This window comes from Dipteris shenzhenensis, chromosome 6, assembly GCF_047967505.1.
Source record: "Dipteris shenzhenensis isolate YYH24624 ecotype China chromosome 6, Dip_SZ_1.0, whole genome shotgun sequence".
Lineage (NCBI taxonomy): Eukaryota > Viridiplantae > Streptophyta > Polypodiopsida > Gleicheniales > Dipteridaceae > Dipteris > Dipteris shenzhenensis.
Window position 1 is genome coordinate 14,735,678 of NC_141601.1, and position 18,618 is coordinate 14,754,295.

At 46.0% G+C, this 18,618-nt stretch overlaps 1 protein-coding gene across 1 annotated transcript in view; it reads left to right on the forward strand.

The window, feature by feature from the left end:
* Positions 1-18,618, forward strand: part of LOC147900830 (phospholipase SGR2-like) — a 210,065-nt gene that overhangs the window by 8,979 nt on the left and 182,468 nt on the right. The window contains exon 2 of the mRNA XM_087375771.1: positions 356-456. Coding sequence (XP_087231897.1) covers positions 356-456 — 101 coding nt within the window. The remainder of the gene's footprint in view (positions 1-355; positions 457-18,618) is intronic.

An 18,618-nucleotide genomic window follows, 5' to 3' on the forward strand; every position in this document is an offset into this window, starting at 1 on the left:
TACAGGAAGAGAGCCCCCGATTCCAGGTAGTATTGTGCTGATTGTCTATAACTCTAGCATGTGATTTGGGTGTGATGCCATGGTTATGTGATGGATGCCTGTGATGTCTCTTTGATGCTATGTGATATGAATGCCTATATTTCATTATTAATTACGTTCTGAAAAATGGCTGCTGCATTTAATAATATTGGGGAAGATAACCTTTTTTTTAAGGAATGTTAAATTACCAGATGAGCAATGTACATTGTGGATTTGGCACCCCACTGGATGCATGCCATGTAATATCACGATTTACACATAGCTTCGGTTGAGTCTTTTGTCCCTGTGAGCTTGACTCTGTTCTTGATTTTCCCAGAAGCTGCAGCATCAGTACCTGCAATAGAAGTCGTTGGAAAAAGTGACTTCTTCCGTTTTAGTGCAAATGACTCACTTGCACTGGAGATAGCATTCCTAGAGGTATTCAGTTGTCTATTTTTGCAACCTTAACTTTGCAAGGAACTGAGTTAGAGAGCATACTATGATTACGGTTGGACAAAGAGAAAAACAGACCTTTTCTCGAGCCTGAATATTCACTCTAAAATATTGCATTCAAGGTGCACAACTCTCTTTATAGATGAGCTTTACTTAAGAAAGCAAGCAGAGCTTGATGGCAGCCATTTATTACTCAATATCACTCTTTTATTTCCAGTGGTGGTGTTATTGATTATAGCTTGAACCTTGTGGACTATTTGTTTGGTTCTTATGTGAAGGCATGTACATTGTTGGCCTTTCAAAGTAGGCTGGCTACTTATGAAACCTAGATTATTTTTATGTTGCCCATGTGCTTTGCTCCCAAATATTCCCACTAAGGGTAGAGTTAGTGGAAAAACATGTAACCTACTCGAGTAAAGTGGATAATATTCTCCAGTGCTATGCACTTCTCATGCTTTGTAGCATAGTGTTTAATTGTGCTCTTGTTTGGGTGTTTTTAGTTATTATTTTGTATTCCCCTTCAATGCAATGTTGTCTTTGTGTTTGTAACATAATGGTCAAGTGTCCTGTGCTCTTATTCGAGTGTTCAAAACTATGCTTCTCTTTGCCATGATTTAGCAGGCATAGTGTTTAAGTCACTTGTGCTCATGGTTGGGTGTTTCCCTTTGTAAATTAAGGGTATTTAATGAACTCATGTGGATTATACACTTCAATGTGATGCATTCAAGTCAAGTTTGCTCTTTTAGAGTGTTTATACTCTCATGGATCTCTGGAAGAAAGATGTTTTATTGTGATCTTGATGAAGCGCATGCCACTTTGAGAAACTGAAATTTGTTGACTCTTGCTCCATATTGTCCTTGCCTGATAACCTCTTGTTCTCTCAATCCAAACTATTAACTCTTTCTTTTCATGACTCATTGGGGCCTTTTCCTTTTGACGCTTTGATGAGTATCTCCATATCCTATCTATGCCACAAGTACATCTCTTTCTCATTGTGGGGAAAATGGCACACCTCATAATCTAGCCACCATGGACAATTTGCAATCTCCCATTCAAATATGCCTTGCATGGACAAATATTTAATGTCATGCCCATATTTTCCATGGATAAACAAATTCAAACAATTCAGCACATTCCTACTTGCCTTTTGAAGAGTCCATTGTTTTTGAACCATCAGCCCTTACATTTAGGGATGGTTTCTAGAACCAGGGTTAGGGCCTGCCGGCCATCATCATGGGCGCAGCTCGGTAGAGGGGTTTTGACATTGCTCCACATTGTATGTAAGCATTCACCCTTCATCCTATCCAGCACAAACATATCGTCATCCACAATGTTTACACACCTTGGTACGTCAGACTTTTGCACCTTTACCTCCCAGCTCTCGGTCCTAGAATCATACACGTTCATCATCTCACCTTTCAGCGGCGGCTCTGAATCTTTGTCGAACAGAATCACCTGGTAGAAACCCGCCACAGTATTGGCAAACGCTGTCAATCCTGGCAGTGATCGGCAAACCTGCCTCCGCGGGCCTGGAATCTTGTCTTTGTGGCTTTCGTGATTTCTCTCCATGTTGCCATTAGTTTTCGTCTCTTTGAAAGAGACCATTCTCCATCAATGTGTTCACATAACTTCGTACATAACCACTCAGATGGAATAAACTAAAAAAATTCTATGTTAGACAAAGAAATCAGAACAAATAGTGAAGACATATTCAGATACCCTCTATTTGTGCTTTTATTAATCTCATAGTTCTTGTCCCCTTATTTTGGATTTGGCTGCATACGTGACTCAAAAGCCTTAAAAGTTTATGCCTATTTTGTTGACAATATCTCTCAAGATAATCACGCAAAGATTCCATGCCATAAGAGGGATGCAATTTGCAAAGTGTGACCAACAGCTAGTGTGCTTCTTTCGCCAAATCATGAATCTATATTTCCTTTGCTATCCACAAGCGATATCCCATAAGTGTCACACATAGCTTGTCTCCTTGTGAGTTGCACTAAGCAATGCATTCTAATGTCATTTGGAATGCATGCACTTCTAATCAGCTCCAACTTGTCCAACCCAACTTTATATCCACTTCCTTCTAAGTAATATTTAGATTCACAATGCCAAGTCATTTGTCATCTTGGCCTCCTAACTCCTTACAATGGATTCTAGATCTTTGGACCTTTCGTATTGAAATACAAACGCCATGCAATGTTAAAACAATAGATTCCACCCTCGATAATAAGGTGATTGGAGCCAATTTGGAAGCCTTAGGAGCTTCTTCGCTCTTCAAGACAAGAAACTTTGAGCTCCACAAGAATACATTCGGACTATTATAGCCTCTAACATTGTCCGTCTTTATAAACATTATTCATCACTACTAAGTCTAATAAACCCACTGATTCTTTCTCGGAATATTGATGATGGTGTCATCCTCTAATTATGAGGCATATGCTTGTATCCATCACCTAAGATTTATTGAAAGGAATTATGTCAAAACCAATCCCACTGCGTGTTTGTGCCTTCTCCCACGTATAAGTTCACAACATCTTGAGAAAATGAACGTCCAATCCCAGTCAGGTTTGTGCCTCCTCCCATGTGTAAGTTCACAATATTTTGAGAAAATGAATGTTATAAGTGGACCTTTGGAAGAGTTCTATTATGTCTCATTGAATGAAGGACTACAATTGTTACGCTCTAGCCGAGGTAGCATGACCTCGGAAGAATCAGTCGACATTTCCCTTAAAGGATCTATCTCTGTAATATACGCGTTTGCGCTTCATGTAAATGATCGGGAGGGATTTAATGTCAAGGTCCTAGGTGAGGGCTGATAGCACCAGACTAGATAGATCTAAGACCAAGGGCCTAGTGCTAAGATTGTGCCTAGGGGCAAGGAATTTAATGCATCCCAAGAGAGGGGTGAAATGTTGCATTAGGAAGGCCCTATATGGATGACATGTGGCATCTAGATCTATCTAGGGAATTGGGGCTTGCTGAGGCTAGAGAGAGAAGAGAAGATAATGATTCATGTGGACTTTGTAACGTAGATCTCTGTCTGCTCGTTAGCCTCAGTGAGATATGGCTGGGAGGAAATAAATGGTGCTACTCCCGTGATTGAAGTAGAGAACAAACAAGAGAGAGTGTGTGATAATTGGTATCAGAGCCTAGGTTAGAGGACGAGAGGGGATTCGTGATCTACGATGAAACGAAAGACCTGAGAAACAGACGGCGAATTAGTACGTGACGGGCGTCGTGATGAATGGGTCTTTGATCTTTGGTAGCGGTTAGTAGGCGTGGAGCGCAGGCACGTGATACGATACGTGGACTGTTCGTGAGGTTTGATCGACGTTGGCCTACGCAATAAAACAGTTAACCTCCAGGTTTCTGAGTCGTTGCTGGAACGAGGGATCCCGTAAGGTAGGTTGACGTAGATAGGTGTTGCTGCCCGTGGTCTACGACGACGTGTCTGCGCGTAGTCCTCCCGCACTGATCATAGTATTTGCTCGGGCCTGACAGAGGTTCGTGTGACGAAGGCCTTCGACATGTTACGTGGCTGTTTGTTGTTCGCTGGTCGTTGGTAGAAGGTGTCTCTGTTGTGGCGAGGTGGCCTTGTTGAAGGCTATTGGGTGCATAGAGAAGCCTGTGGAGGTCGGTTTGTAATAGTTGTCGACCTGCTTCCCTGGCGCCCTTACGGTCAAAGCCCTCCAACGCCACGCAGGCAGCTCGTAAGCTGAGATTGGATTGAGAGGCAGAGACTTATCATTTCGATCAGAGAGCAGGCTTCGGCGACTCGAATTGTGATGTGGAGCTGAGACAGATTCCCTCATACAGATTTAGACCAGGGAGCACTTTACCCATTTTCCCTTTTGTTTCTGTCATTTCTGTTTTGTTAGAAACAGATTCAGTTTGTGGGTTGCAGTGTGCATAAAGGGATAGCTAGTCCATATATAGACTTGTGGTTTATAGCAGGGACAGATTATGCCTGTGCATATGCCTGTGTGCTTCAGTCAGAGTTAGTTTGCAGGAATTTCCCTAGTATAGGGAAAAGCGCTATTTGGGTTATGCATGTGTCAAATGCCTAGTCAGTGTACATGTGGGATTGCAGGTATTCCCTAGTATAGGGAATTGTGTCAGAGTGTCAGTGCATTGAATTGTGTCAGCTTGTAAATACAATGTTCTAGAGGTGTTTTAAAAAAAAAAAAAAAAACCAAAACAAAACACCTATTGAACTAAATGGAAGCAGAAGAAGGGGCTTCCAGAAGGGACCCTGGTGAGTCAGGAGTCCGGCCGACCCAGCAGATGTCGCGCCCAGGAGCTCACACTTTATCTGGCAGGATTGCATTGCTGGAGGATGCCTTGCAACAGTTGTTAGCGCAGCAATTACAAGCCAACGCAGGGCAATCTGAACTTAGGAGATCGTTACAGAGTATGTCTGCCAGACCTTCTCGAGAAGAGAAGGGAAAGGCTCCAATGGAACTGGAGTCTAGTGTCCATACGGTCGAGCCTAGGAAGGCTAAAGTGCCAAATATTGCCAATTACAGACCGGAAAAGTATTCTGGTCGGATGAACGACCGTAGCTCCGATGTCATTGAGACCTGGTTACACAAATGGGACGAGGCGTTTGCCATTTGTGAGATCAGAAATGACATCAAAAAGATCCGCGAGGCCACCCACATGTTTAGTGAGGCAGCGGATCGGTGGTGGATTAAACAACAAAAAGATGGCATAGCATCCACTACCTGGGAGGGGTTTAAAAGAGAGTTCAGGAAACACTTCTTACCTCCTGACGAAGCATCCGGAGCTTGGGATCAATATAGGAACCTTCGTCAGAGAAATTTATCAGTGGCAGAATACACTGATAAGTTTCGAGAGAGTGTAATGAAGGTTGACGAACCCTTGCCTCAATCAATCCAAGTGAAAGATTTCATATTTGGATTGAATGATCGAATAAAAATGGAAGTTCGGGCTAAGTACGCGAACACGCTTGATGATGCAATAGCTATAGCCCTGAACTACGAGGATGCCAAGGGTAGCAAGCCAAGTGGGTTTGCACAGGTCGGAACCCAGTATGGGTATCCGAAGAAATCTGGGTTTAAGAAGAAGTGGGCTAGTAGAGGGAGTGGTTCGCAGCCGAGTGGTCAAGCCAAGCAGGCGAGACCGGCTGAAACTCCTAAACCAAGTACCACCATTGGAGTGAAGAGGAAAGTAACCCCAATGGCAGCCCGGGCTTGGTCTAAATCTCCCTTGAACCCAGAACAGAGGGAAAAAGTGAGGAGAGAAGGCTTGTGCTTTGGTTGCCTTCAACCTCATCAGTGGAGGGATTGTCCACATAATAAAGATCGTCGGATGGCTGAGATGGTGATCTCAGAGTGCGACGTGGAGATGCAGGGAAGTCCCAGAGCGGAAGAGATGCAGATTCAGCTAGCGGGATCTTCTCAGAGGTTAGTACCTTGTTTGTTATGTGTGTCTGTTGCTAAGTTAGTGACGAGTGCACCTGATAACATCCTATCTAAGCCCGCAGCAACGGGGTATACAGCCTTCAATGATACAGAGTTAATTAAAATGAAAGGGCAAGTGGCCAGTCATGATGTCATTGTGTTGTTTGACTTAGCGTCAACTCACAATGTGATTAACTCCAAGCTCGTGAAGAGGTTGAAATTAGAGACAAGTCCATCTGACTATGCGTATACAGTTAGGATGGCAGATGGAAGTTCAACTGAAGTATGGGACCAAAGGGTTACCCAGTTGGAGCCTCGGATTCAGGACTATGCTGAGAAGCTTGATTTTGAAATGACCAAGCTTGCTCATGCGGATATAGCCCTGGGAATGGCGTGGCATTCTAGGAAGAATCCAGCCATTGATTGGAAAAAGCACGTATATCAATTCAAGATGAATGATGTGCTTTATGTCTTGCGAGGTGAAAGAGATATACCTCAGGGACCGTTGGTTTCCGTGATGGAAATCAGAAAGGCTCAAGTAGAGTTTTTGTACCTTTGCATAGCATCGGTAGAGTCGGTGGATGATTCTTCGACTAGCACTGATGTTACGCAAAGTGGTGAGATGGCCAAGCTGGCTAATCTTATAACAGAGGAGTTCTCTGAATGTTTTAGGGATGAACTACCTTATGAGTTACCTCCAGAGCGGAAAGTTCAGCATAAGATTGAACTGATCCCGGGGGCAGAACCTGTAAATAGACCTCCCTATAGAATGAGTTTTACTGAAGAGGCGGAGGTGCGTAGACAACTGGAGAATACCTCAAGTTGGGGCAGATTCAACCAAGTTTCTCACCTTTTGCTTCGCCAGTGATATTAAAGAGGAAAAAGGATGATACATTTCGCCTTTGTATAGATTACAGAGCATTGAATAATATCACTGTTAAGCACAGGTATCCGATGGCTCGGATTGATGATTTGCTAGATGCATTACATGGAGCCGTGATTTTCAGCAAGATAGATCTTAAGTGCGGCTACCATCAAATCCGGATTAGAGCCGAGGATGTGCATAAAACCGCTTTCAGAAGCAGGTTTGGTCATTATGAGTTTTTGGTAATGCCCTTCGGACTTACCAATGCTCCAGCGACCTTCGTCATGCTTATGAACGATCTTATGAACGATTTACTACGTCCGTATATCGGAAAGTTCGTAGTACATTTTATTGACGACATCCTGATATTCAGTAAAAGTGTTACTGAACATCGTGAACACTTAAGGATAGTGTTCAGTACTTTGAGGAAAGCCAGTCTTTATGTGAATAAAAAGAAAACTATACTGTGTATGGTTAGGCTTGAGTATTTAGGGTTCATAATTACTCCACAGGGGGTAGAAATGGATCCGAAGAAAGTGGCTGCGATAATAACTTGGCCAATCCCTCAGAGTCTGACCGCGTTGCGATCATTCTTGGGATTTGTCCAGTTTTATAGAAGGCATATCAAAGGATATTCCGGAATAGTATCGCCATTGACTGATCTGACCTCAGATAAAGTACCTTTTGTTTGGGGACAGAATCAACAGGAAAGTTTTAACACCATAAAACAAGCTGTGGTCTCAGGACCGGTGTTAAAAATTGTTGATCCCCAGAAACCGTTGTTCCTAGAAACCGATGCAAGTGGCATTGCGGTAGGAGCAGTTCTTCTTCAAGAGGGAAGGCCAGTAGCCTTTGAAAGCAAGAAGCTTTCTCCCTCTCAAAGGAATTGGCCAACTCATGAATTGGAGTTGTATGCTGTTATCCATGCTTTGAAAACATGGAGGCATTATCTGTATGGTTCAGAGTTTTATGTGGATGTAGATCATGATACTCTGAAACATTTTTGTAAACAACCTGACTTGAGGGGCCGCCAAGCTAGGTGGGCAGAGCTCATGCAGGAGTTTAATTTGACGATTCGGTACCGAAGAGGAAAAGACAAAAAGGTAGCTGATGCGTTGTCTCGCATTATGCACAACGTGAGTTTCACGGTATTAGAGAGTGCTCTAATGACCGAGATAAGAGAAACTCAAAAAGTGGACGAGTTTGTCCAGAGCTTGTGGCCTAAAGCTCATGTGTTAAAACCCGGGGAAAATGAAATGGATGACCTGGCATCCAGAAAAGGCCAAACTTATGCAAGATATACCATAAGGGATGGTATGCTAGTTAGAAATGGCAAGGTTGTAGTACCTGGTCAGAATGATCTCAGGCAGAGAGTCATTCGATAGTGCCATGATAGCCCGTGTGCGGGACATCCAGGAGTCGAGAAGACATATGATCTCGTGAAGCGAGATTTCTTTTGGCCAAAGATGAAAAAGCATATTCATGAATATGTGACACGATGTTTCTCATGTCAGGTAAGTAAGGCCGAGCGGGTGAAGCCACCCGGACTTTTACAGCCCTTGGAAATACCACTAAGTAAGTGGGAGAGCATTTCCATGGATTTTATTGTAGGGCTACCTGCAACACAAGGGGGATATAATTCTATCCTTGTGGTGGTTGATCGTCTAACCAAGATGGCTCACTTCATTCCGACTAGAGAGTCTGTTAGTGCCCCGCAAGTGGCGGATTTGTTCATTAGACATATATTTCGTCTGCATGGATTACCTAGATCCATAGTGTCAGACCGAGATGTTAGATTTACCGGTCATTTCTGGACAGCGGTATTCGAGACACTGAGGACTGAGTTAGGAATGACTAGTGGGGATCATCCTGAGACGGATGGTCAGACGGAGAGAGTCAACCAGACTTTAGAGGATATGGTGAGGGCATATGTGTCATTGAGGCAACATACATGGGACAAGTGGTTGCCATTGTTGGAGTTTGCCTACAATGATAGGAAGCATTCATCTACTGGGTTCAGTCCGTTTGAGTTGAACTATGGTTATAGACCAGCCAATCCGACTATAGTTGGAGTACCTCAGAAAGTGCCTAGTGCCGCGAACTTTGTAGTTCAGATGCGGGAGATGCTAGCACTTGCGAGAGCTAATATCCGCCAGGCTATGGATAGAGCCAAGGTATATGCGGATGAAAATCGGTCTATAAGAGTATTTGAAGAAGGAGAAAAAGTTTTTCTCAGAATTCCTTTGCACTCGAAGTCGTTGACTTCAGGAGAGTGTGCTAAGTTATCACCTCGATACTGTGGGCCATGGTTAATTCTAAAGAGAATAGGCAGTGTAGCCTATAAATTAGAATTACCACAGGGGTGTAAGGTGCACCCGGTTTTTCATGTTTCGCGCTTAAAGAAATTTTTGCATACAGGTGACTCACTAATCGAAGGTGTGGTTTTGTTTCAGCAGATAGAGGATATTGCAAGGCGCAAACCAACCAGAATCCTGGACCGAGGAACAATGCAAATACGAAATCGAAAGATACCCACGGTGTTGGTTGCATGGCATGGTCAGCCTCTATCCGAAGCTACCTGGGAATCCGTATATCAGTTGCGGAGAGTGTTCCCAGACTTTATCATCGAGGATGCTGATGTCTGAAGAGGGAAGGAATGTTACGCTCTAGCCGAGGTAGCATGACCTCGGAAGAATCAGTCGACATTTCCCTTAAAGGATCTATCTCTGTAATATACGTGTTTGCGCTTCATGTAAATGATCGGGAGGGATTTAATGTCAAGGTCCTAGGTGAGGGCTGATAGCACCAGACTAGATAGATCTAAGACCAAGGGCCTAGTGCTAAGATTGTGCCTAGGGGCAAGGAATTTAATGCATCCCAAGAGAGGTGAAATGTTGTATTAGGAAGGCCCTATATGGATGACATGTGGCATCTAGATCTATCTAGGGAATTGGGGCTTGCTGAGGCTAGAGAGAGAAGAGAAGATAATGATTCATGTGGACTTTGTAACGTAGATCTCTGTCCGCTCGTTAGCCTCAGTGAGATATGGCTGGGAGGAAATAAATGGTGCTACTCCCGTGATTGAAGTAGAGAACAAACAAGAGAGAGTGTGTGATAACAATGGAGATCCATACTTATGGGGCAAACAAGATGACTTGATAATGATCTGGATCTCAACGCCATTTTCTCAAATGGGTCAAAGTCATCCCTTGACCTCTCTCCTCTCTCCATTCTTGTAACAAAGGCTGTTAGTTTAGTGGCTTTTGACTTGACTTTGTTCTTAATACTTTGTACTTTAGGCTGCTAAGGTGATGCCACATGGCAATTTTAGGAAATTATGCCATATACAAAGTTGTAAAATAGCTTGCCTAAATCCTATCAATGGACTGGGTGCCTCATGTGTACTCAGCTTATGATCAATACACTGTTATAATGCCAAATTGAATTCTCACAGTAGAGCTTTTGGTTCAAGCTGAAATTCAAAATGAAATTAGCCTTTTTTGTCCTTGTGCAGCCCTCACAGCACTATGGTAAGTCTAGTCCCTAACTCTCTCTCTCTCTCTCTCTCGCTCCGTTTCTTTTCATTGTTACATCTAGATGTATTTGATTATGTATGATCAGACTTAGGGTTCAGCATGGGTGATGATGCTCGTTTCAGTAGCTCCACCCTTACTGTGATTTGTATCAGGTTTTCTTTCAGTCTCATAGACCCATCGGTCTTCCGAAGACTCTAAAAAAATTTCTTTCTTTCTTTCTTTCTCTCCTTGGGAGCTTTTTGCACTTCTTGGGAGCTGCCATGTGCCCTCCCTAAAGCAGATGTACTAGAGGGCTTCTTGCTGTCTAATTGACCTTTTCGTCTCCAGTGTTGGGCCAAAGGGACATAAAGTGGACTGAGAATTGCAGTGTGGAATTGCAATGGCACACTCTGATCTGATCCGGGTGGTTTCTTGGAGACATACACGGACAGAGACACGGTCTTCTATACTGAGACACATGAGAGCCCTGAGAGAGGACTGCCCACTGTCACAGGATATACATGGGAGTCATCTCATAGGGAGGAGACGAGGAGAGACACTGGTGTGCGGGATTGGGGGGGAGTGGCTATTCTCTTTAGATCACACATGAGACCTCTCATATCAGTGGCGTGGAGAGAGAAGCATGCGCGACGCATGTGAATACGAGTCCAGCTACCAGACGCACGACCGATTCTCATAGCAGTGTGCTATTGCCCCCCAGATACTTCATCCTATGCACGTGAGGTCACCATAGAAGGGCACATCCCGTATGAGTCGATTCAGGATGATATCACTGAATTCTCCAGGCAGGGGGACATCCTTCTTCTTGGTGACTTCAATGCACGCACAAGGAACAGGCAGGTGGGCCTCCTGGACTTTGCATCGGATTCCCTCATATTAGCAGAACTAAATGCAGCTGAGCTCGGGATAGTGAGACACTCTGCAGATGCATCACAGGTGAAAGATCTACTTGAGCTAGGGGCTGCTCATGATTTGATCATTTACAATGGTCTACAGAGATGGCCATCATCCGGTGGTCTCACTTGTTTCCCACATGGCGGAGGGACAAGCACAGTGGACCACCTATTGGGTCCCTTGGCCTTTACCTCACGGATGTACGTCTTTATTGTGCCCCCTCCCCCACTCGGTGCTGATCACTCGACTTAGCCTTTTGTATCTCTACCACTATGCGAGTCATAGGTTGGGTCCCCCCCACGTCCACTCGTGTACAGGTTCACTTTGATCGTGCCCTGGATTCCATCTATGCGAGCAACCGGGTGAAGGGACTTCCAGCCCTACTACTTGGAGATGTTGTAGACCTCACCCACGCCTCAAACACCCTTGCCACAGTAGTCATGGACGCAGCCATCAGGTCTTTCCCCACGACTCGATCTGCACGTGCCTCACTAGGGAAGATGCCAGAGGATCCTTGGTATAATGATGAGTGCAGAGAGATGAGAGCTCACCTCACACGTGAGTGAGCCCTTGGCCATTTGACATCACCGGAGGCACATCGGATCTCACATCGACTAACACGCCGTAAGCGGCGGGCCTTCCTCACCCACAGAATAGACGAGGTGATCAGTTCATTTCGAGGGGGGGATCCCACCATTGGTTGGGGGCTTCTATTGGAGGGGAAGCCACCTATACCCATGACAGACCCAGGTGTTTGGCACACTTATGCATGCTCTCTTTATGATGTCCCGATGCAGGTACCACCTGATATGTCCACTATGCCCAGGCCCACCACTTGCCACTTGTTCATTGCATAGAATGTGCGGGCTGCACTCAGCCGGCTTCATAATCGGAGAGCACAGGACCATGAGGAGCTACAGACTGAGCATTTCGATCATGGACAGGAGGTTTTGGCTCCAGTACTAGCACAGATGTTCAACCATGCCATATGTCACGGCTTCCCACCCTCATGGAGTACCACCACCATAGTACCGATACACAAGGCAGGTGACCCCATGGATACTGGGAACTATCCCACTCTCATGATTGGCCACACGCTGGCCAAGATCTATGGACAGGGAGATCAACAACCATACAGAGGCAGATGGGCAGTGTGCTCTAGGGCAGGCAGGTTTCCAGAGACAGCACTCCACTCTAGACCACATCTTCACCCTGAGGACTATCATTGAGGAGGTGAGGTTGAGAGGCCAGAAAGTCTACGCTTGTTTTGTAGACTTTCGGAAGGCCTTCGACACTACCCCGCAATCCCGCATGATCAGGAGACTACAGGATATGCAAATTTCAGAGGTTCTGATATGGGGAGTGGTGAGCCTATACGAATGCCATCAGAGGGAGAGTTCGTGTCCCAGGAGGCCTATTAGACTGGGTTGAGAGCACTATCGGAGTAAAGCAGGGATGCCCTCTCTCACCGACTCTCTTCGGGCTCTACATTGATGAGATTACATCTTTCATAGACCGTCTAGGAGGCGAGGGAGCACCACTAGCAGACTTGATGATACAGATTCTACTATATGCGGATGACATAGTCCTCCTGTTATCTTCGGTAGAGGGACTACAGAGACATCTAGATGCCTTAGAGGTGTTCTGCAGAGAGAGAGACCTGATGATTAACCTTGGGAAGACCAAGGTCATGATCTTCAAGACCTCTTACACAATGCTTCACCGACATAGCTTTACATACCAAAGTGAGCCGGTGGAGATTGTGCAGTCCTACACATACTTAGGTGCAGTTTTCATAGGGCCAGTTTTCATGATGACCCATGCAGCCAGAGCACGACTCACACGAGGGCACGATGCTTTGGATCGACTAGAGCGACAGTGCTTCGAGGCACACTTTTCGACACTTTAGTGATGATGACTGCATGTATGCGGCACCTTTTTGGGGGTGTGATATCTCAGCAGGAGAATGGAGGAGATTTGAGCGGCTACAGGTGATTATGGGCTCTAGGATGATTCGGAGTAAGCCCTCGGTGCCCCATCAGATAGTACAGGCAGAGTTTGCCATGGGCCCTCTCCAGGTTGATGCCATTTTGCAGACAGTGACTTTCCTCCACAGAGTTTGGGACCTACCTCGCGAGAGGCTTCCGAGGCTGGCACTAGAGTCCTCCATACGACTAGCAGAGAGAGGGGCAGGTACAGCATGGTTTGCAGGCATCACCGCATAGTTTGCTAGTCACAGCATTCCAGATGGATTAGCTTCCGCCGTTTCAGTATAGCATGGATGCACTGCCCGAGTTGATCCCACGGGATGAGATTAACCACATCATACTGTTAGATCTCCTCTAGCACCACACATCTCGCACTTTGGGAGGGGGACCAGGAGGTCCCCATCAAGAACCAACTCTACTATGATCACTTCCTGAGAGTATCGGAGGATGGGCTCATCATCAGACCTTAGTATCTCGAGGACAGAGGAGTCTCACACGCATTGAGGATTGCCTCGGACAGATGTGGGTCTCGTCCCATCAGCTGAGGATCGAGGCAGGGAGAGCTGCACGCATATCCAGAGAGCAATGGACTTGCAAGTTGTGCACGATGGAAGCGGTTGAGACAGAGGAGCACTTTCTATGTGTTTGCCTAGCCTACTATGAGATTCGAGGGCGCTACCATTGCCTTTTTCAAGAGGGGCACGGCTTTGGCCCACTCTCACGACCGATCCATTTCCAAGACCAGGTCTGTATTGGGCTCTACTTGATGGAGATGCGACAACATAGAGAGACACTACTACGACATATCAGAGAGCAACAGGATGGGACCACCGCACCATAGAGTACTGAGGTAGACCGAGTGGAGAGACAGGTCACGGATTTCTATGCATTTGACTCAGCTCCAGGGCACTCTGGGATAGAGGAGGAGGAGCTAGCCGACATGAGAGATATATGGATCGGTGGAGAGAGTCGACACAGCACTGCTAGGCGAAGGACACAGAGACCGTACACTACGCGACAGGCGACCAGAAAGAAAGAAAGAAAGAAAGTTTATTAAAGTCTTCGGAAGACCGATGGGTGTATGAGACTGTGAAAATCCTGATACAACGAGCTGTGGTAGTGGAGCTACTAAACAAGCATCCATACCAATGCAAAATGCAAAATGCAAAAAATGCAAAAATGCAGAATGGCAGTACTAAGTCCTAAGTACAACATAGTCATGTCGATGGTCGACTATATATCAATCTCAGCATCATCATCAATATCATCATCATCCCCAGCAACAGCAAGATATCAGGATGGATGAGGCAGTGGAGGCATGAAGCCGGTAATAGAGTGTTGTCGGCCACTCAGAGGTGCAGTCCTGGCACGTCTCCTGGTCGTAGCTCTACGTCTAACCAGGGCTATTGTGACCCTCGTCGGTCGGGCTCCGACTCTAAACAAGGAGGGGATGTCTCCAAGTGTGATCTGTGTGTTGACCCTCTGTCTGAGTTGTCGGGTCACGGTCATGTCGAGGCCTCGTCTCGTTGGGGTCCATGTGATCTAGCTGAAAGAACTCCGTGATAGAGCTCTGAGTGGGATCAATCGAGGAAGAAGTTTGCTCCTGTCTCTGTGCTCGGAGTATCCTCTCGCGGTGTCTAACTGCCTCATGAATGAAACCTGCCAAACACCGCTGGTCTGGGTAGGAGAGGAAACGGGCTAAAATCCCATAACTATCCCTAAAGAGGCAGTGGAAATGTCCTTGGATCTCATAGTACACAGGACACCTGAAGATGAAATGCTCCTCTGTCTCAACCTCCTGTATGTTACACAGTGTGCATGTGCGACGCTCCCTGGGTAGTTGCTCTGCTCTGTTGCTCTCGATGCGAAGTCTATGTGAAGAGACCTGGAACTGCCCAAGAGAGATCCTCAACGAGTGGTGTAGGTGAATCTGTGTGTATCTTGGTGGGTCAATGAAACCCTCCGTTGTGATATGTAAGAAGTGATCTCTGTAGAAGCTAAGCTTCACTGGGAGTTCACTCGGTTTCAACTAGGTCCGAAAAGTGTGTAGCTGTAGTAGATCCTCACGGATAACTTGGTTGATCTTGTCTGATAAGAGGGGAGAGAACGGAGCATCCATGCTATACTGGAAGGGAGGTAGTCTATCCATGTGGAGCCCCAGTCGCTCAAACCATCTCTCTATACGTGCATACCGGCACCTCTGATCTCCTCTTGCTGCAAGTGCCATAGAAGAGGATAGAGCTATCCATGGTAGCCTGCTACGCCCCGAGGTATAATCCCCATATTCCCTAACTCAATACAAATATGTGATGACCTGAAATGCAGCATCTAGCTGTAAAGGGGGTGACCCAAACTCAGTTTGAATGATCTGGTGAGGAACGGATGACTTACCACGAATCATCTATGATAACATGAGAACCTGTAGCCGCTCCACACGGGCCCACTCTGTATCCGACAAGTCTGGCCTCCAACAAGGGTTGCCGTACATCCCCACTGGGCGAGCTAAGGAGTCAAAAAGCAACCCCTTGGTGCGTGGATCCTGAAAGTGCGAGCGGAAGCATTGCCTCTCTAGCCTGGCCAATGAGGCATACCCTCTACTCAAGCGTGCCTGCATCGCGGGTCTCATAGTGAAGTTCGGCCCGGAGAAGATAACCCCAAGATAAGTGTATGATGAAACTATCTCAATAGATGACCCCGCAAATGTGAACTGCTCTTGACGCATGATGGCTCGAGATGTATTGAAGATCATGACCTTGGTTTTACCCAGGTTGACCTTCAAATCACGGGACCCACAAAAGGACTATAGTGCGTCTAGGTGTCTTTGAAGCCCCTCTGCTGAGGAAGACAAGAGAGCCACGTCATCTGCATAGAGCAAAATCTGGATCGGTGTGCCCACAAGAGAGCAACCTACACCCCCCTGTGTCTGCATCATTGTCTCAAGCTCGTCAATGTAGAGGCCAAACAAGGTAGGCGACAAAGGACACCTTTGTTTGACCTCGATGGTACTCATGATCTCGTCTGTCCACCCGGATCTTGCCTAAACTTTGCCATAAACTCTCTCGTAAAGTGCCATGACAGCCCAAACTATCTCCTGGTCATAATCCAAGTCCTGTAGGCGCTGTATGAGGCGGGCTCTCGGAACCGTGTCAAATGCCTTGCGGAAATCCACAAAGAAACAATAAACCCTCTGCTTCCGTGACCTCGTCTCCTCGATGATACATCTGAGCGTGAGAATGTGGTCCATGGTTCCATGATCACGCCGGAATCCGGCCTGTCCTGCTGCTCAAGTCCTCGACACTCTGCAAGTCTGCTAACCTCGGAGTCAAGTACTGATGCATAAATATTAGACATGGCATGTCCAATCATAATGGTCCTGTAGTTCTCCGGGCTCATGGGATCCCTTGCCTTGTGGATGGGTGAGATAGTGTTTATGCTCCAAGTGTGCGGAAATCTCAAACAAACCGCTTCATTAAAAAGCTTTGCTAAGATCGGGGCTAGGAGGTTAATCCCATATGCAATGAACTCAGTGCATAGCCCCTCATGATCCTTCGCTCGGCCATTATGAAGTTTCATTATGGCATCCTTTACCCCTCCTCTAGTGAAGAGGGTGCAGGATGTGGGACGAGGCATGTGTGAGAGGTTAGGGACTGGCTGATTTGGGATGTCATAAAGTGTGCGTGCATAATCAAACCAGATCTGGGTGTCAGTGAGTGGCGGAGCACACACGATTGAGGTTCAACCTATTTTAGCTCTCCTTAGGGGAGATCGACCGAGGTGAGGCGTCACCCTTGACATAGCCCATCGGATCCAGAGGTCGAGGAGACCACACCCTCCACCACCACTGGAAACAACTCGACAGATGCAGATACGTGAGCTCTTTGTATCTCATCAGAGAGCCACCATGGAGCTTGGATACGTGGAGCCGGTTCATGCACTTGGGACTCTAGCTCTGAGCACTTAATATTTTCATGCCATCCTCATGCTATTTTGTACTATATAACATTTTAGTACTTAGCAAGGGCCTTAGTGAGCCCTTTGCCCTGGCTTGCAGTGGTCTGTATGAGTTACTTGATTCCATACTTTGTCCCATAGGCCCGCGAGGCCTTCTACGGACGTTAATATATCTTTCTTTATTTCTTTCTCTCTCTCTCTCTCTCTCTCTCCGTAGTACCTCTCCGTACAATCCGTCGTACCTACCTCTCTGTTAGTCGTCGTCGTACACACTCTGCCCGCAGTACCTCTTCGTACAGTCCTTTCCCTCTCCCTCACCCCAGGCTAAGCTGAGCCCTTGGGCTTAGCTTGGGGGTTAGCGTAAACAAAAGGGCACATCTAAGTTTGCACAGGCCACTATGGAACTCCCGAAGATGAAGACTTTTGCCTCTACGTCGATTAGAAAGCCCTCCTATTCTGACATTGCAGCTTCCATACTGACACCCAGTCCCTATGCATTGCACCACAAGCGAAGGATTGGATCTGATCCACAAGAGCAAATATACTTTCTATAGAAAGAAGTGAGAGAGCTCAAGCTTATGGTTGCAGCTATTGGAAGAAAGGTGAAGGAGATGGAGAGCAAAGGCAATCAAGAAATTATTGCAGAGGTTATGGAAAAATACAACGCATCTCTAGTAGCACCAACACTTGTCTCCACGGTTGAAGAGATGATCACCACTCAGGTAAGCTCAGCCAAGAAAGAGATGGCTATTCTATGCGCATAGGGGGGCTGCCAGAGGATAGTAAGGGCTGTCTTGCAGATGATTTTATGGAGGGATACACAGTAGAAGAGAAGATCACAAGTCTCAAGAAGGAGATACCACAGATAGAATGGGATGAAACTGACATCAGTTGGATCTCTCAGAAGGGAACACAAGTACAAGTTGAGTTCACAGAGAGGGCAAGTAGAGTCAAGATTCTCCGACAGACAAACAAATTGAAAGGCACACGTGTATGGATATTTGAGGAGCTTACCCCGAATCAGCTCAAACAAAGGAATGTTGAACTTACTAAAGTGAAGGATGCACGCAAAGATGGAAAATGGGCAGTATATAGGGATGGACAAGCCTTGATCTGTGATTTCAAATCTAAACCCAAAGGCTCTCAGTCTTAAACTGATGTTGCTCAAGCTTTTCCTTAAGATAAAATTAGTAGCTAGTTACGCATCTAAATAATGAGCTGATATACTCCCCCAAAGACTCTCAGTCTCTAACCGATGTTGATGTTTTTGGTGTATGTTTTTTTGTCCCATAGACCTGCGAGGTCTCCTGTGGATGCTAATATATCTTTCTTTCTTTCTTTCTCTCTCCCCCAACTCTAAAAGGTACCTTCTTGTCTATTTCAGCATTGTACTTCCAGTTAGAGCTGCAAGGAAGGAGGGGAAATGGGCAGTATACCGTGAAGGCATAGCAATTATCAAATAATTTAAATTTTAACCACAAGACAGT